Source organism: Maylandia zebra, linkage group LG14 (genome assembly GCF_041146795.1).
Source record: "Maylandia zebra isolate NMK-2024a linkage group LG14, Mzebra_GT3a, whole genome shotgun sequence".
Classification (NCBI taxonomy): Eukaryota; Metazoa; Chordata; class Actinopteri; order Cichliformes; family Cichlidae; genus Maylandia; species Maylandia zebra.
Window position 1 is genome coordinate 27974157 of NC_135180.1, and position 27955 is coordinate 28002111.

General features: G+C 39.3%; 2 protein-coding genes and 1 long non-coding RNA gene across 3 annotated transcripts; 1 reads left to right on the top strand and 2 right to left on the bottom strand.

Annotated features, from left to right (window-relative positions):
* Window positions 1-10934: 10934 nt before the first annotated feature.
* socs9 (suppressor of cytokine signaling 9) lies at window positions 10935-15104 on the bottom strand. Its single transcript, XM_004558152.3, has 2 exons — window positions 14951-15104; window positions 10935-12974 (listed from the first exon to the last, which is right to left on the bottom strand). The coding sequence occupies exon 2, from the start codon at window positions 12824-12826 to the stop codon at window positions 11195-11197; it is 1632 nt and encodes a 543-aa protein (XP_004558209.3). The 5' UTR covers window positions 12827-12974; window positions 14951-15104; the 3' UTR covers window positions 10935-11194.
* A 118-nt stretch (window positions 15105-15222) lies between these two features.
* On the bottom strand, window positions 15223-27552 carry samd4b (sterile alpha motif domain containing 4B). The gene is made up of 13 exons (XM_004558153.5): window positions 27237-27552; window positions 25704-26215; window positions 25097-25567; window positions 24699-24941; window positions 24451-24560; window positions 24043-24129; window positions 23417-23690; window positions 23087-23172; window positions 22733-22848; window positions 22296-22488; window positions 21668-21794; window positions 19538-19621; window positions 15223-18225 (listed from the first exon to the last, which is right to left on the bottom strand). The coding sequence occupies exons 2-13, from the start codon at window positions 25897-25899 to the stop codon at window positions 18197-18199; spliced, it is 2016 nt and encodes a 671-aa protein (XP_004558210.1). The 5' UTR covers window positions 25900-26215; window positions 27237-27552; the 3' UTR covers window positions 15223-18196.
* Window positions 18880-25250, top strand: LOC143412480 (uncharacterized). The gene is made up of 3 exons (XR_013092977.1): window positions 18880-19040; window positions 22317-22830; window positions 25118-25250. It is a non-coding gene; the product is annotated as an uncharacterized LOC143412480 (long non-coding RNA).
* Window positions 27553-27955: the final 403 nt, after the last annotated feature.

The following is a 27955-nucleotide window of genomic DNA, read 5'->3' on the forward strand; positions in this document are numbered from 1 at the left end:
AATAATTATATTTTAGCATAGCAATCAGATTTTGATTAAAAGGCGTGTGCATAGACTGGTAGATTAACTTTAACAGAAACATAAAAAACTAATTTAGCAATTACCAATATTGTTTATTTAGTGTTAATTTACAGTAGCTGTGGGATAAGACTTACATTGGTTGGTAAAATTGTTAAGCACTGCGTATATAGCAGCCTTTGATTTGTATCTAATGTAATGTACTCACATGCTTTTTCCCATTTTACTGACCACTTAAAGATGGGAGATGATGAATTTATTTTCATTTTCATATTCCTTTTCCAGATGTTAACTTGTCATACTTTAGTAATACATGAACAACAGATATAGTTACATGTTTTGAGATAATATATAACATCCGTTTGTTTTAAGTGTTTTTCTTCTGCGTTGTCTGGAATATAACATGTTATGTTGATAATGCACAATGAAAGGTGCCGCACAGTTAAGTGGCAAGATTCATTATTGAAAAATCTCATAAACAGTTTAAAGCGGTTTTCTTATCAGTTTTTGACATTTTCCATTAAGCGGTTTTCAAAATTAACTTAACATTTGTATGTTTCTTAGTTTTAGACTAGTTGGTTAGTCTAGTTTTTTCTCCCTCTCATTTGGTCAACTAAGAAATGAATTGCCAGGAACATCCTTACTGTGCAGATGTTTTAGGCAGTGCTAGTAAGAAGGGTTAATGTTACCAACACCAGTTTCGGCTGAGGTTTGTTTTTCTTCTTGTCATTGAGAAACTGATACTGCGAACCTGAGCCACCCCTAGGCAGAGGTGGGAAGTAACAAAGTACAAATACTCCATTACAGTGCTTAAGTAGAAATTTCAGGTATTTAAGTATTAATTTTTCTGAAAACTTTTAACTTTTACTTACATTCTCAAAATGGGCTTGTTACTTTTGCTTTTAAGGCATTTGAGGGAAGTTATTATTTCGTCACTGTGGGCCATTTAACATCAAACCAATTAGACCGTAGACAGTAACACAGGAAAGGCAGTCCTGTTCGCCTATTAATCACCACGTGATGTCACATGAAAATATATGAAAGAGCCAAAACAGTGTGCCATAGTCAGAGGTTAAAGTGGGCCAGTGTTTTTATTTTATTTTATTTTTTTCCCCACAACATTGGAATGGCTGCAGGTCGTGGTTGCAATACTTCAGCATTTAGCTAGCCCTACACAAGATGAGCGAGCATATAGTGAGTAATATTTTTTAACTTATCGATTGTTTCTGCCTTTTTGCTACAAGCCACATTTTAACTACATTCCCACTGTGCTTTACTCTAAATACTTCACATCACTCCTCACATCCGTGGCCATTTCATCAGTTCAATTCAATTCACCTGTCTTCGACCTGTAGAAGGAAGCCAGAGGAGGCCCATTTAAGGACAGGGGAAACATGTAAACTCCACATGGAAAGGCCACAGCCAGTGTTTGAACTGTTGCTATGATGCCACAGCATTATCCACTTCACCATCATGCCACACTTTATACAGGATGATGTTTATTTGAAAACCAGAGGAACACTTACCAGTCGTATCTGCTTTTAGTTTGCATATTCTTGCGATGATATGTAAGAAATTTAGAAAAATCAATAGATCTGCCAGTTGGATTTAATCTCCCTGACCTCCCCTTCGCTTTTCTACATAAACGTCCCCTTACTTAGAAGAAAAAATATTGGAGACCATTTAAGAAAAAGTTCTAATAATCAAAAGCACTTGACAGTGTCGAGAAGAAGAATCCTCATGATCCTCTACTTGCCAATTTTAAGGGTTGGTAGAAAAGACTTGATATCTATTAATCTAACTGCTGTATTCACAGATGTTGCGTATAAATCCAGAGTAAGACACCAAAGGAGAGTGAACAATTTTTCATTTTTTCTAATCTGGCAAGGGGAAAAAACAGATTGAGTATGAAAACCTTCCAGCTGCTCAGCTATGAACAGGTTTACTGCTGTCTAAAAGCAGAAGATGCACTTGAGTCATAGGGGTCTTTTCCCATTTGCCTAATGGGAAGCTCGCAGGCAGAAAAAAATCACACCTTAATTTGGTAAACAACTCAATACTTCATAACTGTCAAGATCTTCCCACCTGGTAGTAACAGTGCTGTTTTGTGCTTGTAAATTCAAAATTTCTTTAAAAAGAAAAAAAACTTATCAAGCTTGGCATTCAATGCATGCAGGATTTGGCTCTCCATGCATTTTAAACACATATTTTTTATTATTTTTGGGGGATGTTTTTTGCTGTAAAATGAATTTTTTAAAAGTCAGCACAACTAAACTGAACCCAGCGGATCACCTTTGTGTATGAGATGTAAAGTGACAGCCAAATTTCCCTTTAAAATGTGTTAATGCTTGGGAAATTCTTAATTTGTTAAAGCATCTGATGTAAAAACCAAGACAAGTACTCTAAGCTCCTGAACAAAATGGGTCTATCATAAACCTACTAAAAGAGAGTATAGGGAAACAGCTTTTTTCTTCCCAATGAAAAGACCCAGTGCTTTGTTAAAAGGAGATCATAAAAGCTCAAAGGCACCATGGAGAATTTTAAAAAGCTTTAAGGACTATTTCCTTATCACTGCCAAGAATTTACAGAATTTAATACATTTGTTTTATTCTTACCTGAAATACAATATACCCTGCACTTGCCCACCCGTGGTTAGTATTATAATTTTACCTCATGGGGGAAAAAAAACTGAATGAATGAACTTTCTCTCTAAACAGAATTCAAAGAAGCCATTACAGCTGTGGTCACGCCTGCACTCAACCCCGGTGCTTTGAATTGAGTGTAGTAGAGAACACTAAAACCAAGTAGAGGCAGTAAAAACCTCTAAAGATTTGCTCTGTCAATAAACAAAGAGCGTATTTGGTCTTCTAAACACTGCACTGAAATCCACACTAGAACTTTTTTATCAGCTGAAAATATTGAGTGATGCCTGTCTAGAAAAATGTACGAAGAAACACACCCAGTTATTACAACTTCACTGTCCTAAATTATGTGTTTGACTCTTTACTACACAATTCCAAACCTCATTTAGCTTTTATTACTACATTGGCTTGTGTCAGCGAATTATCAGTTTTTTTGGTTAAAACATGCCTAACAGAGTCTGACAAGAAATGATCATAATGAATAAATTAACTGAATTCTGTCAACTCAGAAGCAACAAAAGAATGAAAATGTTGCTGTAATGCTTAAAGAAATGAAAACAAAACAAAAAACACCTGGCAGAACATCTCACAGCTAATCAGGTTAATTAGCAACATGATTGGATGTAAAAAGAGAAGAGACGGAGAGGGAAGTAAAGATAGGGAGCGGTTCATCGTTCTGTGAAAATGCAAATTGGGTTTTTCTTAATGAAAAATAGAATTTTAGAATTTCAACATCTACTGCACATCTTATCATTACTCATAATTATATAACAACTGACAAGTCCAGTGTGCTTTGAGTCTACCATCCAGTCTGCTTTTACAAACATTTGTGGAAGAAGGGGTCTTATTAACCGCCGTTATTACAAAATGGAAGCATTTAGGAACCACAGCAATCAGTGTGAGACAATGTACAGTTACAGTGCACAGTCACTTAGTGCTGAGGTGCATAGTTCATAAAGGTCGCTGACTCAGTAACTGCAGAGTTCCAAAACTCCTCTTACATTAACATCAGCACAGAAGCTGCGCACCAGGAGCTTCATGGCATGAGTTTCCTGCAGATCTTCTGTGTTCCTGGCCCAGTACTTATATTCTATTGTCCTTATATTTCACATCATGCTATGCCCACTGAAAAAAATTATAACTGAAAGTATTCTTAGCTACATGCAGTATTCATGTCATTGTATTTGTGGAAAAACATCTGTTTAATTGTCCTTTTCCTACATGAAGTTATGTTGCTGTTTTTGGTAGGAAGTAAAAATGAGATGTTAAAGTAAATGAAAACCCAGTCTCAGTATTATGATAGGACCATCAGGTATCCATCTACAAGATTTACTGAGCAAAGCAGTTCCTGTTCATCTGCAGTGTTTTTCACTATAGTCAAACTGAAATTCATTGAGTTGGCAAATTCAGCTCTCGAATCTGTTTACTCATCACGTGGCATTTTGAACTGCGTTTTTTACAGGTCTGATTAAATGAGCTTGAGAATATATTAACTGGAACACAGAGGAACTCAGAGGTGTTAAAAAACCTCTGAGTTGCATGTGATACAAAAAAACATCAATCACCAAAATGAAAAACAACTCAAACTGTTATGTCAGCTGTTAGGATACAGTTTGGTCAAAACTGCAGTAAATAACTTTTTTGTTAACTTTCCAGCTCCCCTACAGTGGTTCAAACTCATTTCCTTACAAGTGTCACTCATTTTGACGAGGCCTCCACTGGAACTGAAGAAGCAGATAGGCAATAGAAGCATAATTTAAAAGAGCTGCTATATTTGAGATAGTCATGTCTGCTGTATGGCACCAGGGAAGCCATTAAAAGGGGTCTAATGACTTTATTATTCAGTATTTATTTATTTTTTGTAAAAATTGCTTTATGGAAAAAAGACATTTTTACATATTGGAATGAAAGTTGAGCTTTTCTGTGATAAGAGCTTAATTTTACACATTTTTGGCAGGCGTACACAGCTCAGTACACGCATAAGGCAGGTGTTTTATCAACTAAAACGGATCCCAAACAATAATCAGGCAAAGTGAACTCAAGCCGCTGTTCAGCAATCAATAACCACAACTATAATACTGAGCAACAAACTAGAACAAGTGGCTGCAGATGCTGCAGACAGCACAGTAGCACGCTGCACAGTTATTAGAGGAGAGCATCATACGGCCAAGCTAACTTTCACTCCAGCTCAGCAATGCAATATACATTATCGGAAAAAAATTACTTACTTTTGTCTGAGAATCCTGCACGCATATTACCAAAAGGAGTCCAGGCTGATCTAAGTGGGCTCCTGTTCATCTGATTTCATATAACCCACCTTCTTTAGAGTATCATTATTTTAAATTGTCCATTATTGTCCATAATGCTTTTCAGCATCGTGAGCACTTGCTTGTGCTTGTAATTTCTTTTCCTGAGAACTATAACTATATAGGTTTGACTCCTAAAGCCTGAAAATTGAATCCATTGGATGAGCAAACATGCAGGGACAAAGCTCGTGTGCGACATCTACCTGCTCCAAAGTTGGTTCTAATGCTCTTATCCTGCTTATAGCTTATTGTAACATGTGTTAAGTTTTTTTTTCCTTCAATAAAAAAAAAGGTTTAAAAAAATAACAAAATAAAATGTTGTTAATGCCTCTTTTTTTTTTTTAGCTGCACTATTTATGCCTCTCCTGGCTTCTGCTTGAGATATTTCTGGCACTTAATGGCACAGAGCATTGAGCATCTGTTTTTCACAATGATAATTAGCAAGCTCCAATTCAAAATTTCAAAACCCCAGTAGGGGTTTGACAACAGTTAGGTTACCACTGCGTTGAACACATTTCCAGACATCTCAAACGGTCCCCTGTGGACTTTGTACAAAAACTCCCTGTGATGCATCTTATTTCTAACCAAAGAAAGATGGCAGCCGGAAGTGCCATATCAAGGCTCAGTGACCACATGTCTTGATCTGTCATTTATCAAAATCTGTCTCATTTTCGGGCCCATTTAGCAGTTAATGTGTCAAGTTCTTGTTTGATTAGCTTATGTCTAATTATTGGTCACAAGTCATATTTGCTACATGATTACAGTGAACAAATTCTAACTGTAAAGCCAGGCACAGTTCATCCTCTGCTCTTATAAATGCAACAGACAGAAGTGATGCATGTGGGTGAAATGGAAATATTTTTGAAGCCTTTTTTTTCTCCTTTATAATATGTGGCTGATATGTAGGCTAGATCTCTTGTGATAAATAAAACCATATTGCAGCTACAGGCAGAAGGTCAAATAGTACTCAATTAAGCAAGAAAGTAGATGAACTGAATGAATACATTAACAAAGAGTAATGATCCCTGAACTGTACATAGCTGCTTTTCTTATTCTAGTACTCTATGCAATGATATTAAGAGCAGAGCATGCCAGAACTCAAGGAAATTTGATTTAGTAATACTTTACCAATAGTATTGTAATACTTACAACAGATGTCTAACATACAGTGTATTTAGAGTTATGCTGGACATCAACCAAATGCAGGACAATTAAAGTCTCAATAGCCAATGAAGACATACAACAGGTGACACACCCCACTGCATTTAAAGCAGTAAAAATGGAAATATAAAAGTTATGGAATAGACAAAGGAGCACAGGGAACAGGACAGAGAAACAAGAGCCAAACGGACAAACAAAGTCAAAAGGTGGGGGAAGGGGTTGCAACAAGTAAAACCAAAACTAGAGGAACCATGACAGAGACAGTGACAAATGACTTATTCTTACAATGCATAATTAACATAAACTTACTTAGAAATGTTATATAAAATGAAGAAAGGTTCTTTAATAACTTTAGCACAGTAGTGTGGTGTTTATTAGTTTGAATGATTAGCACAAAGGCCATATACTTTAGGTTTCTGTCCTCCACAAATGTATTTTCCTGTAAATTAATCTTGTCCGTTCACTGACAGTACATTAACAGGCTGGATATCACTGGGTCCAAAAGGAGCCCGATGTGAGAAATGACTTTGAAAAAAATAAAATAACAACCAGCTACTGAGGTCTACACATTCCTTTTATCGCTTGAACTTTTTCTACTGGTCATTGCAGCCACTGTGCGACAGCATAATTAGTCACAGAGCAGGTGTTATGCAATGTAATGTATCATTTATGCAATTATAATTTTTTCTCTACGTTCTATCAATGATGCATGGGCCTTTTCACAGTGATTGTGAAGGCTTATTGTAATTAACCATCTTCTGAGAACAAACAATGCTTATCTATAATTATATTTGCCTTATCTTTGTGTCAATTACAGTTTGTACAAACACATTATGATACACATTACAACTATATTTTGATGCTAAATTAAATAATATGTTAATTTACAAGCTGTTGATTAAAACTTCGGAACATCCTTAGAACATGCCAGGGTGTTAGTTATGAGCTTCACAGGTTGGAGGCTGGGATGTAGACTGTCAGGTGTCACTTACCCTGCAATCTCATCAATCTGTGTAGTATCTCTCTGGGCTTAGTCGTGGAATGCCCTACACCCCTATTATTCCATCAACAATCTGACAGCGCAAAGGAGAATAAAAATGGCAAGAGACTGAGCAGTAAGAACACAAACAGCTCTAAATTAGAATATTGATGTTTTTCTGCAGCAAAGGCCTCACAAGAGTTCCAATACATGCATGAGAGAAGCAGGAGTGCATTTGGATTTTAAATAAGTAGGAAAGAAAATAATGTGCTGTCAAAGGTTTGCTTCCAGGGAAACAAACATCAAATGTACGCATGTCACTGTGTGACAATGTACCTCCTGAGGGGGAATTGCAAGACTTTTAAGAACTGACACTTTAATAACTCACAAATTACTTACTTGGTTTTGACAAGAATAGACAGGAATGTACTGATTCATGTTCAAGGTTGAGATTCAGCTGGATTCGTTTACTGACCAAAAATAACTCTCGCAACCGCGGTGTTTCTCAGTCACAGAAAGATATTTTTCCTCTCTGGGTGGATAAGGAGGATCATGTCTAGCTGTTTGCATCTTGCAAGAATTCCAAATCAGTTTGATACGCCCTCCCCTGAATTAATGGCGCAGATCACGCCGCATCTCATGGTAGTTGAGTTTTAAATCTATGGGTTTACATACTGCACGCTAAAACAAACACATCAAAAACAACCCCTGGAACCTAAGGTTGCTACAGGTTTTTAGCTGAATAAGCCAAGTCTGTGCCATATCAAGCTCTTTTTTGAGCTTTTGTTAGATTATGACAGGCAGATTATTTGGGAAAGTAATTGTCCCCAGGTGTTATGAACATCCCAAGCTTATTCTCCACCCTCGTGATTTTCAACTGTAGAGATTAGGCTCAGAGGAAAACGGGTCCAAACAGGCACAAACACACTAAGTATGTGTAGCCAATGAGCTTTCTGATTTGCTTGAGCATCCCATCCCTCTGGGCCTCATGATCCAGGGAAAGAAAAGTCCTCTTTTTACCCCAGGACCTGTAATACCTGCATGATGAGTGCCACCGTGCTGCCAGCTGAAAAAAAAAACTAACTCAATCCCTCCATCTCAATGCACCACACACAAATCACACGGTACTGAGGAGCCAGGGGGGAACACACTGAAGCTCTTTACAGCCACCTGCTGTGCTTGCAGTAATACAGCATTTTGAACTAACTGAAATTATCTTTGTTTTTTGTTTTTTTCTTTAATAGCAATTATAAAATAAAATGGCAACTCTTTATTTTGCAGGTCTGTAATTTCCTAATAATCTCTACATAGAATTATTGCATTTATTGGGTAAATAAAGAGCTTGCTTAGCTGTATTTAATGACAATTAAATGGTATCGCATTGACAACTTACATATTCAAACAATGCATGCTGAATTGTATGCTTGCTTGTAAACAAATTTTAAAAATTTAGCATCTTTAGCTGATCTGCTCTGCTGGAAACTCATTGTAAATGCTGACTGAAAGGGTGCCAGCATAAGTAATAATTAGCACGCTGTTAAAAATTGCTTTCCAGGAATGCATATATGAATTTGGTTACAGTTCTTTATAGCTACGCAAATCTATGGGAATATGTTGCACAGACACAAAAAACCCATCTTATTATTGGATTATTTCTGCCATGAATACCTGATTGCAGAGTCTTGCATACTGGTGGAAGATGCACAAACCTCGAGCTGTTCAGGGACTCAAATTGCTGGTGTAGCCCACACTTGTGTATGCATGACAGGTCAAATGTCTTCCATCACTCATTTTATTGTTGAGTTTTTATGGTGACTTAATTAAGTACACAAAGGTCAAAGGCTCTGACTTTGCATTTTGAATGCAGACTTTAATGATGCATTGGAACTGCTGCTTAAATAATAGCAGCCTCATTATTGGATGAGTGCTTGTCATGGATGATTTACATTCTGCATGTCAAATGAGCCATCTCAGGGAGAAAACAACATCACAGTGGCTCAGAGGACGAACTAGGTCCCATCTCCATGGTTTCCCATTAACACTGGGATGGTTGGCTTTTGTGACTACCATTACTTAGTGCACACAACAATTAGCAGTGGGGGTGTCTCTTCTGTGTATTCATTAATACAAAATGCTGTTCACACATAAGAGTGAATAACTCCCCTGCAGGGGTAAGAATTTGGAATTACTCTCAAAATAAGTCATAAATATGTCACTGACCACATAAGTCTGACCTGCGTGAAAAGCTTCAGTCTTTCTGCGTTGCTTTGGTAATTGGAAGTTTAAACACGTAAATATGTAAACACTTCATTTGCGAGATTTGCAGTGCTCATATGCAAACTCAGGACAGAATTATACATAAATGTGTTTATTTTAGTCAGGTAATATTAATAAAACAGATAGTACGGATTGTGTATGTTCAACTCAACACACATAAAGCAAGATTTTACAGTCTGATGAGAAGACAAGACATTTTTTGGTGATTTGTTTTTATGTTTAAACTTCAGTGTTTCTGAGCATTCAACACAGATGCATCACATAGCATTGTATTTTATTTATTACACTATAGCCTTTACGACCCTACTCTTCCCCAGCATGTAGATTTACACACTGTAAACTGTTCCCTTTTTGAGCACCTTAAGGGTTTTAGTTTAGGACTGATTTGTCTTTGCAGAGCTTTTAGAGCGTACTGATTTTTGTCTTGGTAACTGACTTCACGTCAGCCCAGAAAAAAGCTCAAATTCATTCCATCTCCCATCATTCTCCCTGTTAATTAAGATTCACCAGTGCTACTTCATTATGGTAATTTTGTCATTGAACTGCTGGAATGGAAGATTAGTGTGGAGACACCCTACCTCTTTCAAATACACCCAGCAGGAAGTATAGCAACAAGATCAATTTTCTCCCTTCACATCACAATTAGATGCATAGGGAAAAAATGTATAAAACAGATTCAACTTCCAGACTTATGGAAATGCACAAAAGTCAGAGTTTGGGCAAAATAAGGTACATAAACCGCAGGGCTTTATAATTACATTCTGATCACAATGCGGCTGACAGGTTCATGCGAGCCACATGTAATCCTGACTAAACTAATGAAGACTGCCAGCACTGACTGCAGCAATTTAACTGTACGGGAAACCAACAGCTTAGGATTGAAGCTGAAAGGTTTAGAATCTGAGTATAAGACTTGCACACTTAAAATAAACTTGGGGAAAAAAATAAATAAATATTATATATATATATATATATATATATATATATATATAGGTATGGTATAAAAGAAAATGGAGTGTTTTACTTCACTCCCTGGAAGAAGGACATTTTCAAATTAGTTTCACCGCGTCCAGTGTCTCCACTAGAAGCACCGGGAGTTACACCCACCAGCGAAAGCATACTTGTACATAACTGCAGCAAAGACAGGACTGATACCACAGGATGTTAGTTAGTCTTTAATTGCAGTTAAAAGTAAAAATTAAACTCAAAACTAATGTGAGCACATTATCAAATCCAGTGAGTGACAAGCCTTTGCATCTTTAATAGGACCACGTAGCATATGCACCTAACTGTCATCCCTTATGATCAGCCCTGGGCTATGTAGGCAATTATGATTAATCCCACAGACGTGCTGTACTTCAGCACCTCACTTACAAGAAAGAAACCTTGTCAGTGCGTGTTTCACCTTCTCAGCACGTGACTGATGAACAACTTGATTATAATCATCTCCTTTCACTCTAGGACTCTTCCCCCCCCCCATCGTTAGATAATTAAGCTGATTTAGTCACACTTGAAAACACAGATGATATGTGAGGATAGCCGTGAACAACACACATCTAAATAAGTCTGTTTAATTTGAGGATAAAGAACTGAATGTGCAAGAACAGTGAGATTACATATTGCCTCATCAGTGTTGTTTAGTACAATTTGTTAAGACCTGTACAGCAGGAATATAATAAATAAGTACAGTGTGGTGTAGGTTAATACAGCCAAACGGGGTGAAGAATAAGACTCACTTCTCAGTTCAGTTTAGTGAGACTTGCATTAAAAATGTATTTGGAAGTTTCTCTAAGTCAGTGTTTTGTTGTTTTTCATTCCCACCAGGTATCCATTCGCCGTACACGTACTCTTTGTTTATAGTGGTATTCTTTCAGGTGCTTTTTTAAAGCATTTGGAATGGGAAGCATATTAATGCCATCATAGGTGGTGCAGCTGCTAATGACCGCTCGACAGATGTGCTGCAAGCTGAAGGGCTGTGTGCGGTGGATGGGGTTGGACAGGAGGGGCTCGAAGAACATGCAGGAGTTGGGATCCTTGTAGTGCTCTAGCAGTCCTGTAACTGTGGGCGCGTGGAAGACACTGGGGTCATGAACATCGAAGCTAAAGTTGTGATTCCACTGTTCAATACGTGCATGTAGTGAGCGGCCATAGCGGCGGAAGCTAACTGAAAAGAGGTAGTCTTCCTGGGCAGAGTCCCGCAGTAGAAAGGTGCCTTCAGGCTTTCCCTCCAGCAATGTCTCTGCCTCGTAGCGGTCCATGACTCCCCAGTAACATGGGAGGTTTGTGATCTGCAGCAGGTCTGGAACTAAACAGTGAATGTAATCAATCTGAGTGTGAATGCGATAGCTATCGTGAGATTTGTGATGCTCAGTCTGAGGAAGAATTTCTCCAGAGGTCATGCTGGTCGCAGTTATGTCTGGGTCAACCAAAGCGTCGGAGACAGCGTCGCAGGTGTGGACGGAGGCTGATGCAGAGGCTGCAACTTCATCCAGAGTGTCCAAACAGCTCTGTAAGAGGAGTTGGTGTTGCTGCTGTCTTTGGAGAAGAAGCTGCTGTTGCTGATGGACGGAGGTTCTGTCAGTCTCAGCTAAGTCATTCATACCATGAGCCAGCTTTGGGCCGTGCTTGTAGAGAGGGTTAATTTGGGCTGTAACCTCAAATGTGTGGATCTCTGCATTGGGAGGTGGCTCAACCCCTTGTTCAATGCTGATGCGCCTGCGCTCTCGTAATCGGTCATCCACATCCTCCACTGCAACTGCCATGGTTGAAGTTGGGGCAGTGCACACTACTGTAGAATCTAGCAGGGGAGGCTGGGTAATGGGGGCCGTGTGTTGTTTAATGAGATACCATTTCTGAGCCAGCTCTGATCCTACAGGGAAAGGGCAGTCATCCAACATCAACTCACTGAGATGGATCTTGCGCCTCGAGGAGCCACAGGCACTTGATGATGAAAGAGCCTGCGGCAATGGAGCTGGTGCCGCTGCAGTGTGTGTCTTTATTGGGAAACACTGCCCCATTGCATCTTGGATTTTTTGCCTGAGAGTACGACTGCTGCTTGACCCTCTCCCCTCACCTTCACTAGATGTGGGTAACTCTGCAGCAGAGCCAGTCGCTCCCAGAGTTGGTCTTGCTGTTACTCGTTCCTGTCCTAGTAATGAGGCAGCTACTTCAAAGCCCTGCCATCTCCAACTATCCCTCAGAGGGGAAGGGGAAGATTGGTCTCTGGTCTCCAGTTCACTCAACAGCTCACCATACTCAAAGCCATCACTGACAGGTCGCTCAGCCGCAGCGTCGTGGGAGGAAAGGCCTTTTTTCTTCCCCTTTCCACCTTTCCTTCCACCGCCTGCATCTCGTCTCTCCTCTGACCGGCTCTGTCTCACCTTGGGACGAGCCCCCCTCTCTCGATCTTTTCCTCGGTTCCCTGACTCCTTTGGTAATGACATGACGGAATATGTGGAGACAGTTTCACCAATCCAGGAAATTTCCAAGGAACAGCTAATTACAGTTATCTTTCAGCAAATGATTTCCATCCACATCCTGACATGTCACTCTCACCATCCATGTATAGTGGCCATACAGACTTTACAATGCCTGAAAAACAAAAAAGAAAACTCTGTTCAAAGCTCAGCTTCAACCTTATGGAATATTTATAGATAACATAATGTCAAAATTCTGGTGGCGCACACTTTGTTGCCAGTTTATTTCAAATGCTCATATAAAACTGATGCAATCCAACACAATAGCACTTCTCAGAATTTCACTGTGTTGAAATCTAAGGTTTATTTTTGTTTAAATTGTTTTAGAAAGGTGTTGACCCTAGAGCCGAGACTGACATTTTCATTATTGATTAATCTACAGTTCTTTTTTTTTCCTTTTCTTTTTTTTTTTTAACTCAGACTTGAATCTTAGGTAGAGAAAAGAGGAGGAAAAAAACTATACAGGCCAAATGTTGGTTTATGGTATTGTTAGACTGCACAAGAGAGTCTTTTTAACATTAAGAAATCTTGAGTTTCTATGACATCAGATGAGTACACAGAGTTGTCCGTACTGGGAGTAGAATACATATTACAAAACTTTATTACAAAAGAATATACAAATAACACATAACAACACATGATTTAGGAACTAAAGGAGAAGTACTAACAACTAATTTTGAAGAACTAAACTGCTTTCTAAGTTTTGTGACCTCTGATTTTTCTGTAAAAATGTTATGTCCAGAGTGAATTTTAGCATATCACAGCTTTCAGCAGAACTGATATCAGAGATCATCTAAATAGAGCCAATGAATCGGTTGGCTGATAATGGACTGTTGTCGAACAAGTGCAGTCCCTTTGCAGAACATAGTGGAGAAAGAGATGCCTGAAGGTAAACTAGAAATTATGTTGTTATGCAGTTTGTACAGCAACACAAGGCAAAATCCATTGCATTGTTTCCAATAACAGAGTTGCGGCAATTCTTAAGACTTTGAGTGGTCAACAAGGTGAAAAATATCACACAAACCTAAAGTTATTTAATTATTTATTTGTTGCTCACAGCTTCGAGCAAAATTCAAAGTGGCTCCCTTTTTTGCTAGAAATCCAAAAGGTAATAATAATATACTTCTTTTTTTTTTTTTTTTAAATTACAGGGCTTGCGATATTAAGATTGTTTTGACATCTGAAGTGGTGCAGAAAAAGTTCGTTTGTTGGCCACGGTTAGCAATGCTTTCCAGGGGCTTTGTGAATGTACTTCTGTGGCTGTCCCGCTATGTACAGCATAGACAAGATAAATTAAACAAAGAATGACAGATAAATCATTTTAATAATATTAGTGATTATTTCGGATTGTAATTCATGCTTTCATTTTTACACCCATGTTTAGATTTTCTTATGTTTAATTCAATTAGGCTCCAGCTGTTGCCCCCATGTCTTATGTCCTGTCTTGTTAGAGGAGCTGGCTTTTAGAAACATTTAGATATTAAACTTCACATGAAGGTTGACAAATGGTAAAAACACCCACTTTTTTCTTCCCTGCGTTAGGCTTCCTTTTATTTGATTAGGTGTCTTGAAAAGCACTCTGTGACACAACTTCTGAAAATGTTTTATGAACAAAGCTTTATACCATTCTTAAACAGCAATAAACTTTTTTTTTAACGTTAGTGTCTCGGCAACTTATAGAAATGTTAAAACTGTTTCAGTTTTAACAAACCGACCAGGGGCAGCAGTATTATCTGGGATCGAGCTCTGTCCTCACAAATCACACCACCCGCTATTATCGAGACACCGGGGATGATCGACTTAAAAGTAAAGATTTACGAACTTGTAACTCTACAACTGAGCCGACCTCAATCGTCGTTAAATATGTAAATTTACCAGCCAAATTAAGTACTTAATCATTTATGCAGCGTGAAATACACTAAGCAAGAACTAACAAGCTAACATTGTTAGCCGACAGCTGTTCAGTGTTGATACATGCTAAGCACAGCTAGCCATCCGCTAACTCTACTTTTCTGCGGTAGGAAGGTCTTTGCCTTGCCTACAGACATTTACATCGGGCTTATACGGCCACAACACACATGTTGAACATACCTAAGAAGTTGTAATCAAGTTCCCAGACCAAACAGACGTTGTTTCTTCTTATTTAAACTAAAGCCGTTATTAACAGCGAGATGACTAGCTCGCATTAGCTTGATGAACTGCGAGAACCGCGCAACCCGGAAGTAAAAACGTACTCTGCGGTATCAATGCGGCGACTCTTTCAACACAAGAGCATCTTAAAAGCGACTCACGAGTTTCCCGAAGCCTCATATAAAAAATAAATAAATAAAAAAAACCAGACACAAACACAGACCACAAGTTAATTTGCAAAAGAACTGAACCTCTTTATTTGGACTGTCAATGATCCGACGGATGTTGCATTTCAGACCATTCACATATGAGTGACAGTAAAAAAGTAGAGTGTAAGCATGTGATGCAAAAAGGTTCATAAAACATTAGAAAAAGTTGGGGGAGAGTTTTAGAATTAAATATAACTGGTACAAGATAGATATATGCAGCTGGTGGGCTACATTAATTCAATAATAAAGCCATGCTGGGACATGAACATGGTCTCAGGACCACTTGGTAGACGTCTCCATGCGACACAGGCTCTGTACCTCCGTAGTGGGTGCGTGGCATGTTAAAATACACCAGCCTGAAACTAATACATGCACTTCTCAACTAATATCACGCATCTTGGAATGTAAACATGGAGTAAACATATTCCTTGGCCAGTTATTAGTGTTCAGTTTACTCATAATCACATCATGATTATGTGGCTCAGAAAAGCATTGTCACCCCCCTGCTGCATCATCTTTATAAACACACACGCACACACACTCTTGTAGAAATCTGCCGCACTGTACCTCTGTGTCTATTTGAAGTAACAAGTAGGCTGTCCAAAGCAACAGAGGCCATGAGAAGGATAATCTGAGCCATCTGCAACAACATAGTTGGTATACAGGATAGTGAAGAGTTAAAAATAAAAGAAAGAAGTCTTAAAGCCACCATTGCTAACTCACTAAAGTCCTTTGCGGGCATGAGTGTGATGCTTTTAACAAGTCAGATAATCCCAAGAGCCTGCTCTGAAGAAATCTATGACTAGAATGCTTCTCATGACCATTATTAAAACAAAAGCTGAGGATGCTGGAGCGAGAATTTCAGGCACCACATAAACAGTTTATGAGAACATGACAGCTAAACAGTTTAATCACAAGGTTTGAGAAACAATTCTTTCTCACCACCACATGACCAAAAAACAAAAAAACAAACAAAAACAAAAAAAGAGCCGTTAAGTGCCTCATATAGTTATACCTTTGAAAACAAACAAACAAACAAACAAACAAACAAACAAACAAACAAAAAACCCACTACTGCAACTCATATGGAGTCCATGGATTGGGGGGTAGAAGACTTGCTTTTGGGATCTACCCAGCCTGCTCAGGTGTGAGAAGGCTTCAGTTCTTTAATGTGTTAGATTGTGAGACAATGGATTATGCATGACATCACAGAACATGAATCTGGCATCATCCCAGAGAGATGTAAACAGTGACATTTAGGCGATATAAACATACAACATTAGTTGCAAGATTTCTGTTCTCCGGTGACACTGGGCACCATCAACCACCATGCCCTCTATCTACAACAGTGCGGTATTAGTGTGGCAAAACATGCGATTATAGAAAATAAGCATAAGTTATCAATATCAAGGGAGAGTAAAAAATACAATTGAAAAAAAGATATCTGTAAATAACCATCTTTACTAGACAGACCTCCTATTTTTGATGAAATAATAATTTGAATGGTTATCCCTGTCTTATGTTGCAACCAAAAGTGATCCAAAAGTTAAGACCATATTACACATACATGCACCTCCGGCTCTGCCACATTCACAGACAGAGGCTGTATAAGACAGTTTTTGATTCAACACTGATACCACATGATAATGTTAGGGTTCTGAGACTGAAACACATTGAGACACAAACAGAAAAAAGATGGACATCGTCAAGCACCTTGAAAAGTATGATTCATCAAATCATCACATTGGCCATTTGAGGAAGAGGGCACTGCGAGGGTGAGGCGCTGTGCTCCATAGCATTTATTATGAGATCAAGCTTCATTTTCCAAAGCCAATTATAAGGGGGCCAGAGGGTTGAGATGGGTTTCATTTAGTTTTCTCGCCTGGCATTAGACTGTAAATTGAAAACACTCTGCGCTCCTTGCTTTTATCAATTCAATATCAAATCAGCTCTCACACAGTACAAACCTCACAGCCCTTACTCACCCCTCTGGGGATTCCTCGGCACAAAATGAGATTCATCATCATTTATGTAGTAGGGCATAAAATAACAGAGACAAATTGCAGCTGGTATAAATTCTTTAAACCGCTGTTCTTTTTTAAAAAATAGTATACCATTTCACTATAAATGTCTTTCTCAAATTGACAGTCACACAACCCTTCTCTTTGGCTTGGTAGAAGTTTAGAGGAGGAGAGTCACTTCTATTTTGACTACATGTTCAGGGGAAAAACAACCAAGAGAAAGGATAAACCTGTGGTTGAATTACAAGCTGTTCTTCAAGCCTTTTGGTCATCTCTCTCCTTCCTTTGACACAAAAACATGCTCGTTAGAGACGACAAAAAGAACCAAGGAAAGCTGACCAAGTTTCAACCAACAAAAGCCCCAGCTATCACAGGTTAAAGAATGATTACGGTGGCTAGAAAGCATACTGGTGTCTGTATATCAGCACCTGACTACAAGGGGAACCTCAGTAAGTGTGTAATTGAGCCAAATACCATTTAGTGCCTAATATCAAAGTTCATTTATTAAAAGTGCCTTAACTCTGGCTGGAAATCTTCAGAATCTACACATTATATGGTGCAGAGGCTGTTGCTGTCAGTGTGTTTTGGATAGAAAGCCTTATTCCAAGGCAGAAGGAAAAGAAGAGTAACTCATAGGGCGGAACCCCTTTATGAAAGCACCAATCTACTGTTTTTCTCTCACAACGGCAAACTGAGCCTCTGCAGATCATGCCACAGTCCTGCAGGTGACATGGAGCAGTTTGCACAGTTAACCTTTTTTTTCTCTGTCCTGCAATATAATAATCATCTGTATTCCATTTTTAATAAACTTAGTTGTATATAATAACGTACAAAAATATTAGAGAACATATACACAGTTTTTTTGTCATTTTGTAGTGACTGCTTTGCCTGGTTTTCTGAAGCATACGTTTATCTTTGTGCTGGGTGATGAGGAACTGAATAGGCCTCAAATGAAGTGTATTTTTCCTTTCTTCTTTTCATATTGTTGAAGTCCGGTCTGTTCCATCTGAGGGGTAGAACAGAGACACGTTAAGGTACATTACATTTATAATCACAATGTGATAAGCATGGCATCGCTGAAGGGGCATGTCACTGTCCTGCTGCTAAACTTACTGTTAGATACATATATTAGTAACATTAAGAAAATTAAAAACACTAAATCCTATGAAATTTAAATTGGCTTCTGTCTTGCAGTATCACTGATTTAACACATACTATCCAGTATACAGACAATCTGCAGATTTCTATTAAGATTTATGCTGCTTCTGGCCCTCAGGCCCTTTATGCATCCTTGTTTTAAGATATACAAAGCCAAAACAGAACATAACTTTAGCCGCATCAGTTAAAGGAATGAAAATATAAAATTTTCCAAAAGTCATGCATCTCATAAATTATTTACAACCACAATACTGGACAATTATACAGAGCTACTGATGTTGAAACACAGGTGCAACCTCCAGAGCTTAAAAATTAAGCCAACATAGAAGTGGCAGTGCAGTTCCTCTAATTGCTACTCGAGTTTCTCTTCCAAATAGAGCACTGCACAGACCCCCCCGTGTTAAAATGTCAAACAGAATTAATAACCATAAAACAATCTGGCTTTGATCCCACTCTAAATGGGGTGAATTCTTTTGTAACTCATCCACTTGAATAACTGAGTCAGGGGTGTGGCCACTCTGACAGACAGGTGTCCTGCCACAGGCAGCTGGAGCTGATCAAGTCTGCTAGGCCTCATCCACTACTGTTCATTGTGTCTATGCTGTTGGAGCCTTTTCAGTGGATTATCTGACTAATGTTATGGCTTCTTTTATTTCAGTTTTGGTGAGTGAAATTCTAGTTTTTATTAGTCTTACTTGGCACTAATTACCTCAAATGAGATGCACCCATACAGTTTATAGATGCAACATTCTAATCAAGCCTGCTAGCATTAGCGGATAAAGTAAAATTTGACCCTGTGAAGCATGTAAGGTAGCTTGTGGCTGAAAAAACAATAGTAAAAACTTCTCTGGGTATATCCATTTTTTACACTGTCTTTTGTTTAAAGGGCTCTTTTTCTCCCATTTGACTAGTTCTTGGGTCAGCAACCTTCAATATCAAAAGATCTATTTAAGCTCTTCCTACCAAACAATAAAAGAAAAAAAGCTGCAGATTAAGAAGGATTACAGGATTACATCTTTTTTGTTTTATTTTGTTTTTTAAAGCTTGCAGGAGTGACAGTTAAGGGGATCGTGGGCTGTCCACCCCTGCTCTTCTGCTCTAACTGAAAGCTGTGTACACGTTTGCCAACCAGTGTCCCATTTAAAGTTGCTGACACTTACCCCCTAAGGCATGCTCTGTCATACTGAGGCACAGTGATTCCAGCGTAGGGTTGATCTCCAGGTCAGCACCTGGAACTTGGCATTCTGAGGAAATGAATAAAACTATTAGTCCACAGGAATGTTAGGAAATGACATACTGTCACTACACTAAATTTAGAAAACAAACAAACAAAAAAAACATTTATATATAAAATCTGCATTAACGCAGATTAATCTGCCTGACTCACATTTAGATTACATTATTGAAACACAATGTGCAAAAACACAGTGTGCAAAAGAATCATCATCACAAGGTTGCTTATGCTCAGCTCACCTTGGTGCTGTAATCTAAAATTGAAGTGAGTAACACTAATAAAGGGAGTAGTTCTGTTTTCTAAACAAACAACATAAGGCATATCTACAGATAGTGTTTAATTCGGTTGAAACGACTATGAACATTACGAAAAATGGAGGTAACTGGCACAAGAATTTGTATAAATGGTGTAAAAGTCTAAGGTTTAACATCATTTTACTGTATTTTTAAAAGTGTTTAATGAAATGTAATTTATACTTACAAACAGTTGGGGGGGGGTTTAACTCAAGAGTGAGATATAGGTCTGCCTTTGCAATCCTCTTTTCTTTCTTACATCAGTTAGCATTTCACTTACTTAAAAAAGCAGACTGTGACTGCAAAGCTTTAGATGTATTCTGATGTAAGTTCTGATGTAAATTTCAATCGGTTTCAAGAGAATAAAGACATGATCGATAGTACAACACTGGTCTGAGAAGCAGAAGTAAAACGGAGCTTGAAAGTTGAACTTCCACAAAGGCATTTAGGTGTTTGGCTGACAGTGATGTCTAGACAGCTTTATAAGGAATCCTCTGGGATACTCAAAGAACATATTATGCTACAATAGTTTTGTTTTGTCTCTGTACTGAGGAACAAAACTTCCAAAATAATAAAAAGGTTTATATCTGAGAGTCCTACATCATGCTGTATAATTCTGGCTGCTGTCACACACCCTTTTTACTTGCATATATGTTTTAACACCTTATTTTGCTTTGACTGGTTATAAGATAAGATAACCTTTATTAGTCCCACACGTGGGAAATTTGTTAGGGAAATTTGTTGTTGAAATTTCTATGCTAAAGCTAGAAATGAAAAATAAGGTGTATGATGTATGGATGCAGGCATGTTGTTACACTAAATGAAGTGTAGGAAGAGCGTGCAACAAAAACAACATGCTATAAGAGGAAAGTCAGAGGCAGATCACTGTAGATGCCACTATATTGAAAATACAGATTTAAGCATTGAATCACAAACATAACAAGGTCAGCAGTTCAGGAACGCTTCTGTTCATAAGCAGTAAGCTGCCTGAAGTGCAGTAAATTAGGAAACATGGTCTGTTGTGCAGGACCAAGCTTTAGTTTGCAATTAAATATTTCCAACATTTATTCAATCGATCGTTTAAAAAATGCAACACAATCTTAAAGCAGATTCAGATTTGGACTCAGTCAATTAGAAATGCTGTATTTTTCAGGTTTTTGTTTCTTGTGTAGTGTAGACACTGAAACTATAACCATACTGAGTTCATGTCTGTGGAACTATACATTTCTGGCTTTCACACACTCCTTTATGGAAATATCCGAAGCTGACTCTGCTAAAACACGACAGATCCATTACAGGTAAATTTGCAATGCTCACGTCTGGCATCTGGCACACAAAACAAGGCAACCAAAGGTTATGTATACTATACAAGGCGACAGATTGTTTTCTGCAACATGCTGCTAAGCCGTCTTGTTAGTTTGTCCTTGGCACAGAGGGAGAGACACTCTCCATTCTGGCATCTGACCAATTCATAGCTTTTTTTTTTTTTGCTTTTTTTTTTTTTTCACAGAGGTTGTGTAGCTTGTTCTACTTGCAAAACTCAGACTGAGATCCAGAGCTTTCAAATATTCCAATAGCCATTTCCAGTTAGGCATTAAAAAAAAATACTTTCAGAACATGTAGGTAAAACTAGGTGTTATAAAGTGTAAACAGGAATCCCAAGATGTCAAGAAGGTTGTGTTTACATGTTGGCACAGAATGTGGTACATTAAACAAGCACTATGACAGTTTGTGGGTTAGTGCATATATATATATATATATACCTTGCTGCTGGAACATGAGCATGGTTTGTGGGGAAGTGTGGACAGGGAGCGAGTGGGTCCGCTGTACAGAGCTGCGACTCTGACTTGGCATGCTGTTACTGCCTCCAGGGTTGGCAAACCACAGGCTCTATATATTGGAAAACACAAGTTCTCCTTACACAAACATCACTTATCCAGGAAAACTGGCAAAGTTTCTTAAACCTTCAGCTAGGTTCTCAAATAAAAACACTCAAATTATATAAAACTATGAAACCAGTTTTACTGTCAAATCTGTACTGATTAAACCTCTTTTTGGGGGCAGTTTTTTTGCTTTCAGAACAAAGATGTATTATGACTGTTTTAACGTGCTTCATACTGACCAATACCTTCTCACAAAACTATTCAAATTTACCCTACACAGAGTTCATATTAATTGAACTTTGTTCAACTATTTTTTTCTGGGTCATTTCTACACCACTTAGCTCACCATTTGTCACCAGCGGGGTTTACAGTTTGAGAACAACTGGTTTTAAGTCATTAAATCTTTTAATATTTGATTTTTTCGTAGGCTATCTGTATAGAAGTTAAAATTAGTAATGCATGTTACAACTTGATGTCATAATTTAATTATAACATTTAAAATACTGACTTGTCTACCCTGTCCTGTCAGCGCAGGACTAGTGAGAGTGTGCCGTGGAGAAGCTCCCCCAATACCAGCTGGGAGACACATGCGTCCAGCTGGAAGTCCACGAGGGGTCATCTGGAACTGCCTTTGGCCGCGCCGCCCTACACCTCCACTTACAGAACCTGCTGTGGGGAGGGAGTTGGACCCATAGGTCCAGCTGGAGTAGCAAAACAAACACCAGAGAAACATGCCTTAGAAATTATAAGGATTGTTGAACTATTACAGCCATTTCTTAAGAAATGACAGCAGCAATTTCAATTAGGAAAAGAGGAAACTAAAAAGAAGGGAAAGAAAATCAAGCTAACAGATAACAGAGACGAATCCAGAATCACAATAAACTGATGTGACAGCTCTTCTGCTAAAGAGGAAGATCAAAGGTAAAAGAAGGCCAGCACTCTCACCCTTTCTGACGGTACCCAGGCATGTCCAGCATAGCTTTCCGAGGGAACAGGCGGAGCAGTTTGAGGACCTGCTGCTTCCAGGAGACCAGCCTTTTCTTGTGAGTTTCTGTGAAAGCCTGTCAAAACAAGACAGCAAAAAGGAGTGAAATAATGAACAAAGTATTAGCAGGATTTCTGGAAATGCATTTGGAATCTGTATTTATTTTTCAGTTCAAGAAAGAAACAGGCAAGCTTTTTTAAAAAGATCTTTTTAAAGGCATTATATTTGTGTTTTAAGGTTGTCACAAGTTCCATTTACAACTGCATCCACACATATGAGCAAACAGAGAAAAAGCTTCATCTTCAGTTTCTTACCTCATGTATCAGACACTTCTCAATTAGCTGAAGGTAACAGCTGATATTTTCTTCATCTGGCCTTGACACCAGCAACTGGGTGCAAACTGAGGGGGGGAAAAAGCCACAGTACCCTTCAGTATGAGTGATACCTGCTGATCTCTGTTAATGGGGGTTGGTGAAAATGGATTATTCTAAGTATTTTTGTTTTATACAATATCCTGACCTGGGTATGAAATCTAAATTCATAGCTTTTATAAGAAAGTTGTAAGAGAGATTCCAATAAGGACTTGGCCACCAATCTAATTAGCAACCTTCATCTACTCCGTAAAACCTCTACTGTATTCTTACCTTTACCCATAACACGAGTGAACTGTCCAGCAATGTCACCATCTGAGATGGGTGCACCTGAGGAATCTCCATCACAGGGAGGTGGATTGTTGGATTGGAAGCCCTCTGGGGCCGGCTCTTTATCCGTTCCTGTTTTTGTAGAATCTGAAGGTGAGGTGGTGGTGTCTGAAGCAGTCTGTGCTGCAGTGGGTGGACTGTAGGCCTTAATAGGTGTGATGATGATCTGTTGCAGCTCCTGGAGGGCATTGCGTAGGTTTCCCCCTTCCAAAATATCCTGACAAGAGATGACGACATCATTGTCATATGATAGCTTAAGTTTTACGGGTGCTGTTGTGAGCGGAAAGATTGATTTCCAACTTGGAAATCCAGATTGAGACTGTAGCCAAGCAAACGTTTGCTCCACTGAAATGTCTTACAGGAAGACACTGAATTCCTACCAGCCCTCCTCCATGTTTCTATGCCAACAAGCAGACTGGGAATTTCCCAATGGAGCTAAATCACATGACTGTCACCAAGTACATACTCAAGTGCAATTTTGATCAGTGCAATTGAAAATTCATCAAGACAAAGTACCACTGCTATTTTTTTTTTTAAGCTTGAGAAAAATATTATCCGATTTGAATTACCTTTTCTAAAGACTTGAGCACACTCTGCCTCTCTCGCAGTTTTTGGATACTCAAGGCAATCTTATGTCGTGCTCCTTTAGTGACGTTCTAAAAAGGAGAGAGAGAAAATAGCAAGATGGCATAAGAAGCAGGAAAGTCATTTCTTGAGGGAACACTGGGCAATTTATACAGTTACTAAATAACAGACCTAATCACCATCTGTTTCATTAAAGCCAAGGGGCAGAGGCAAAATCGCACCATTTGTATGTGCGACTGGGTCGATATAACTGTAGGGTGCGTTGTTTAATTTCATGCCTCATTGAGAGCTGATGTATCATCAGGTTTGAGGACAATAATGTTCACAATTGATAAGGAGTGTAGAATAATCAAAGCCTGGCGCCAGCGTATGCAAAAAGGAGGCTTAAAAACCTGTGACTCCAGGTGCTGCTCTGTGAGAATCATCATCTCCTCATAGGTCATCTGGGAGAAAAGTGATGCATATTTATGAAGGCGGAGACTCTTCAACCATGCAGGAACATCTAGAACAAAAAGGGGGGGAAAAAGTTACAAAAACAGTCACATTATATTTTGGCTTAAAATCACCCCAGCTGTTGGCTGTGCATGGCTTTTACCAGAGCTTGGAGTGCTCTTGGACTGGTTAGGTAAAGAACTCTGACCTTTCATGCCACTACCATCCTCCTGGAAGGTGTTGCGAACAGAGCCTTGTTCTTCTGTCTGCTCACTGCCTGAAGAAGCTACGCTGCTCTGGGGCGAAAGGGGTGCGTGATCTGTCGGAATAAAGTTCTGCCGGCCCACTGCGTCATCCTGGCTAACCCACTCAGACCCACAAGCCTGGGAACTGGAAGAAATAATGGACATGGACTTCTTCTGAGGGCTGGGCTGCATCTGCCCACAAAGGCCTGGAAAGGGAAACATTTCAGATATGAGCAACAACAAAAAAAAAACTGTTTGTAAAACAGTCGATATGCTTATGACTGATAACTCATGCTTTTACTAAACCACTTCTTATGTTTTCCCAAAAGATGAAAAATGAGAGTTGAATGACAAATATTACCTGTATTATTGCTGTTAATAGGTGAGGACATCCCGCCTGGGAATGACATGTGTCCGTTCTGGCCTGCTGAAGGTGTGCTGGATGAAGGAGACTTGTCGTGCCAAACAAGGCCGGGGTCCAGAGACTCTGCAGAACTGGGCCACTCATCTGAGCCTTGGCGTGGGTGGTAGGGGCTGGATGGAGCACGTGGTGTATACCCACTGGAAAGGTGCTCCTCCAGGTGGTTCAGCCACATGGCGAGAGATGTGCGGTCATCCAGTGTGGTGGCAGGGTGGATGAGGGCATAAGATAGCAGCTGCCTGCTTTCTTCCACAAACAGGCTACTCTCAATAGTGTGACTCAAAACCTTCTGCAGCAGCTTCATGTACTCACATTTGGCCTCACTATTACGTGGTTGCAGCAGAGGCAGATGGGACAACAGCAAGGAGACCACCTTCTCTTTTGGTTCCTGGTGCCATTGGCTGACAATTGCTAACGACAAATAGATTTTTACATGTGATTAACATTTTATTATTTAATATATGCTGTCTTTCATTTTAGAAAAACAATTAATATGGCTGTAATGATAAAGTAATTAATAATAAATAACACTTAAGCTCTCAGCTACCTGCATTGTTGGCCTCAGCTTCAAGGATGTGGATGTCAGTGCAGTCTGCCAGCCAGTGTTCAAGGCAGATGTGTAGAAAGCGAGCCTGGGTGCGGGATGCCCTTTTCAGGAGGGACAGCAGCGCCACTGTCTGTTCACACTCATTCCAGCCTTTGAACCAATCTGTGAGGATACCTACCTGGTCTCGGAACATCATGGCGCGTCTCCTTGGTAAGGAGAAAAAGAATGTGCCAACAGGGAGCGGGCTACAGGAAAGGCTGCTCGCTCAGACACAGATGGGTTGAGTCCAGCCCCGCACAGCGGGGTTGTATTTTCAACAGTCTTGGGATTCCCCTCAGACTGGACCGAGGGACCCTCACATGGTTCAGATGCAGGAGAAACTTCAGCGAGGGATGTGGCGTGGATTTTTCACAGGATGTCTTTAGGCTGAAAGTGAGTGTCAACTGTAGTGGCTAATCACACAAACAGGAAAATATTTTTTTCATTCCGGCGTGTTCTGGATCATCTGCACCCTATTACAAAACAAACACAGAAAGCAAACCACATTGCATACTTAAACTAGACATTCGGTGAACTGTCACATTAATTCTAAAATCGCATACAAGGAAAAACTTCTTAAATGTAACATCACTGCAAGGGAGCAGCCAGAAGTAGCTTATGTTAGAATAAGGCAGTTGAGCAATCTATTGCCTCAACCTTGCAAACAAGGTAACAGTAATGACTCTGTTAGATCATGCCAATGGATCATCAACCTCAGGGAGAGGAAATAATAACTGACAATGAGGGTCTAATCTTATATCATGATCATTAATCAGAGATTATGGCACAAAGTGCAAATAAAACAGACTACTGCTATATTATAGGCATTATAAAGACCTCTCCCAGGTCTATGCTTCTTAAGTCACAGCATCATTATACAGGCGAGCCATTCACAAAAGGTGTGTCAACACAGTTATCAATAAGACACTGGGTCAGTAAAACGTAGAGCAAAAAAAGTCCGCTATTCAAAGAACATAAGTGAATAATACCTCTTTTTAACAGAAACTAATACTGCTTTCTCTTACAGAGAAAATGAATCGCAGACATGTAATCACTAACGAGCAAGGGTAACTTCGGTTACATGTCAAAACTGCTAACTCCCAGCACTGCAAACGCTATCACCTGTAACAGTATGAGCTATAATGTTGATTTTATGAACAAAGCTGGGTGCTCGGCTGAAAGCTCCGGTTCTCACCTTGCTGCGAGGGTTTCTTAGACTAAAACAGACGAATATTACACCCGGCAGCTAAGCATTAAATAGCGGTTAGCTGAGTTAGCTCGGTTGGCCTAGTCTGTGATGAGGGATCGAGATTTGTATTGTTTTTCGTTGACGCTGTTGCTGCCCCTTTTCTCCGCCTCGTACTTCAGTCTTAGCGGTAAAAACGAGAATGTTAAAACGCTATTCTGATCGGCCCGAGGTTTTAGCCAGACAGCAAGATTAAGTTACTCAAGTGACGATTTAAACTGAAGAGACTCAAAAGATTTGTTGTTTACCTTTGTCAGTTGTCACTGGTTAGCGGGCTAGGCTAGTAGTAATGCATTGCTAGCTCGACGGTAGCGTTAGCTTCTTAGCTAGCAAGTTTTGCTAAAAGATGCAGCAACGTTAGCTTAGCTGAGAAGCGTAGCTTTCGGTCCCATGCGTAGTACTCCTTAAGGAGGTTCCTGTACAGTGGTGAGCCTCTGTGGCTTTAAGCATACTATGTTAAAGAATTTATGTACAAAAATGTTAGTTACAATACAGAAATAAGGAGTGTACGCCTGGAGAAATCTACTTCGATTTTAAGTTGACGTAAGACGTGGGCACAACGTCATACGTCTACACGACGCACGCAATATTAATGTCCGCCCACAATCTTATAAATATGAAGAAGACCCTGGCTGAGGTGGATTATCTATCTGATATATCTGATAGATATATACATTTTCTTACGTTTTCTCTGCGAGGGAAATGTTGCTTATCCCATAGCGTCCTGAACAGGTCTCTAGTTGATCACAGAGACAGACAACCTCACACCACACTCGCCCACACAGCCCACTCCCCACATTTGTACCAGTTATTAAAGACAGAAGAAAAAACTTGTGTTTTTATTAATTCAACGTAGTTTTATTCTATATTTAGCTTCTGGTCGTCCAAATCCCACTTGCTGTGGCTCTATGTCCCACCAGTGTGGCCACCACCAGATTTTAAGAACCATTAAATTAACCTAACGTGC

What these genes read in the sequence shown, in the direction of transcription:
- socs9 (XM_004558152.3), bottom strand. Translation starts at nt 12,826, where the DNA reads ATGTCATTACCAAAGGAGTCAGGGAACCGAGGAAAAGATCGAGAGAGG.
- samd4b (XM_004558153.5), bottom strand. Translation starts at nt 25,899, where the DNA reads ATGATGTTCCGAGACCAGGTAGGTATCCTCACAGATTGGTTCAAAGGC. An exon ending in TGCTCAAGTCTTTAGAAAAG is followed by an intron (nt 23,691 to 24,042) that starts GTAATTCAAATC and finishes ATCTCTTGTCAG; the next exon opens with GATATTTTGGAAGGGGGAAA. An exon ending in GCTCATGTTCCAGCAGCAAG is followed by an intron (nt 19,622 to 21,667) that starts GTATATATATAT and finishes TCATTTCCTCAG; the next exon opens with AATGCCAAGTTCCAGGTGCT.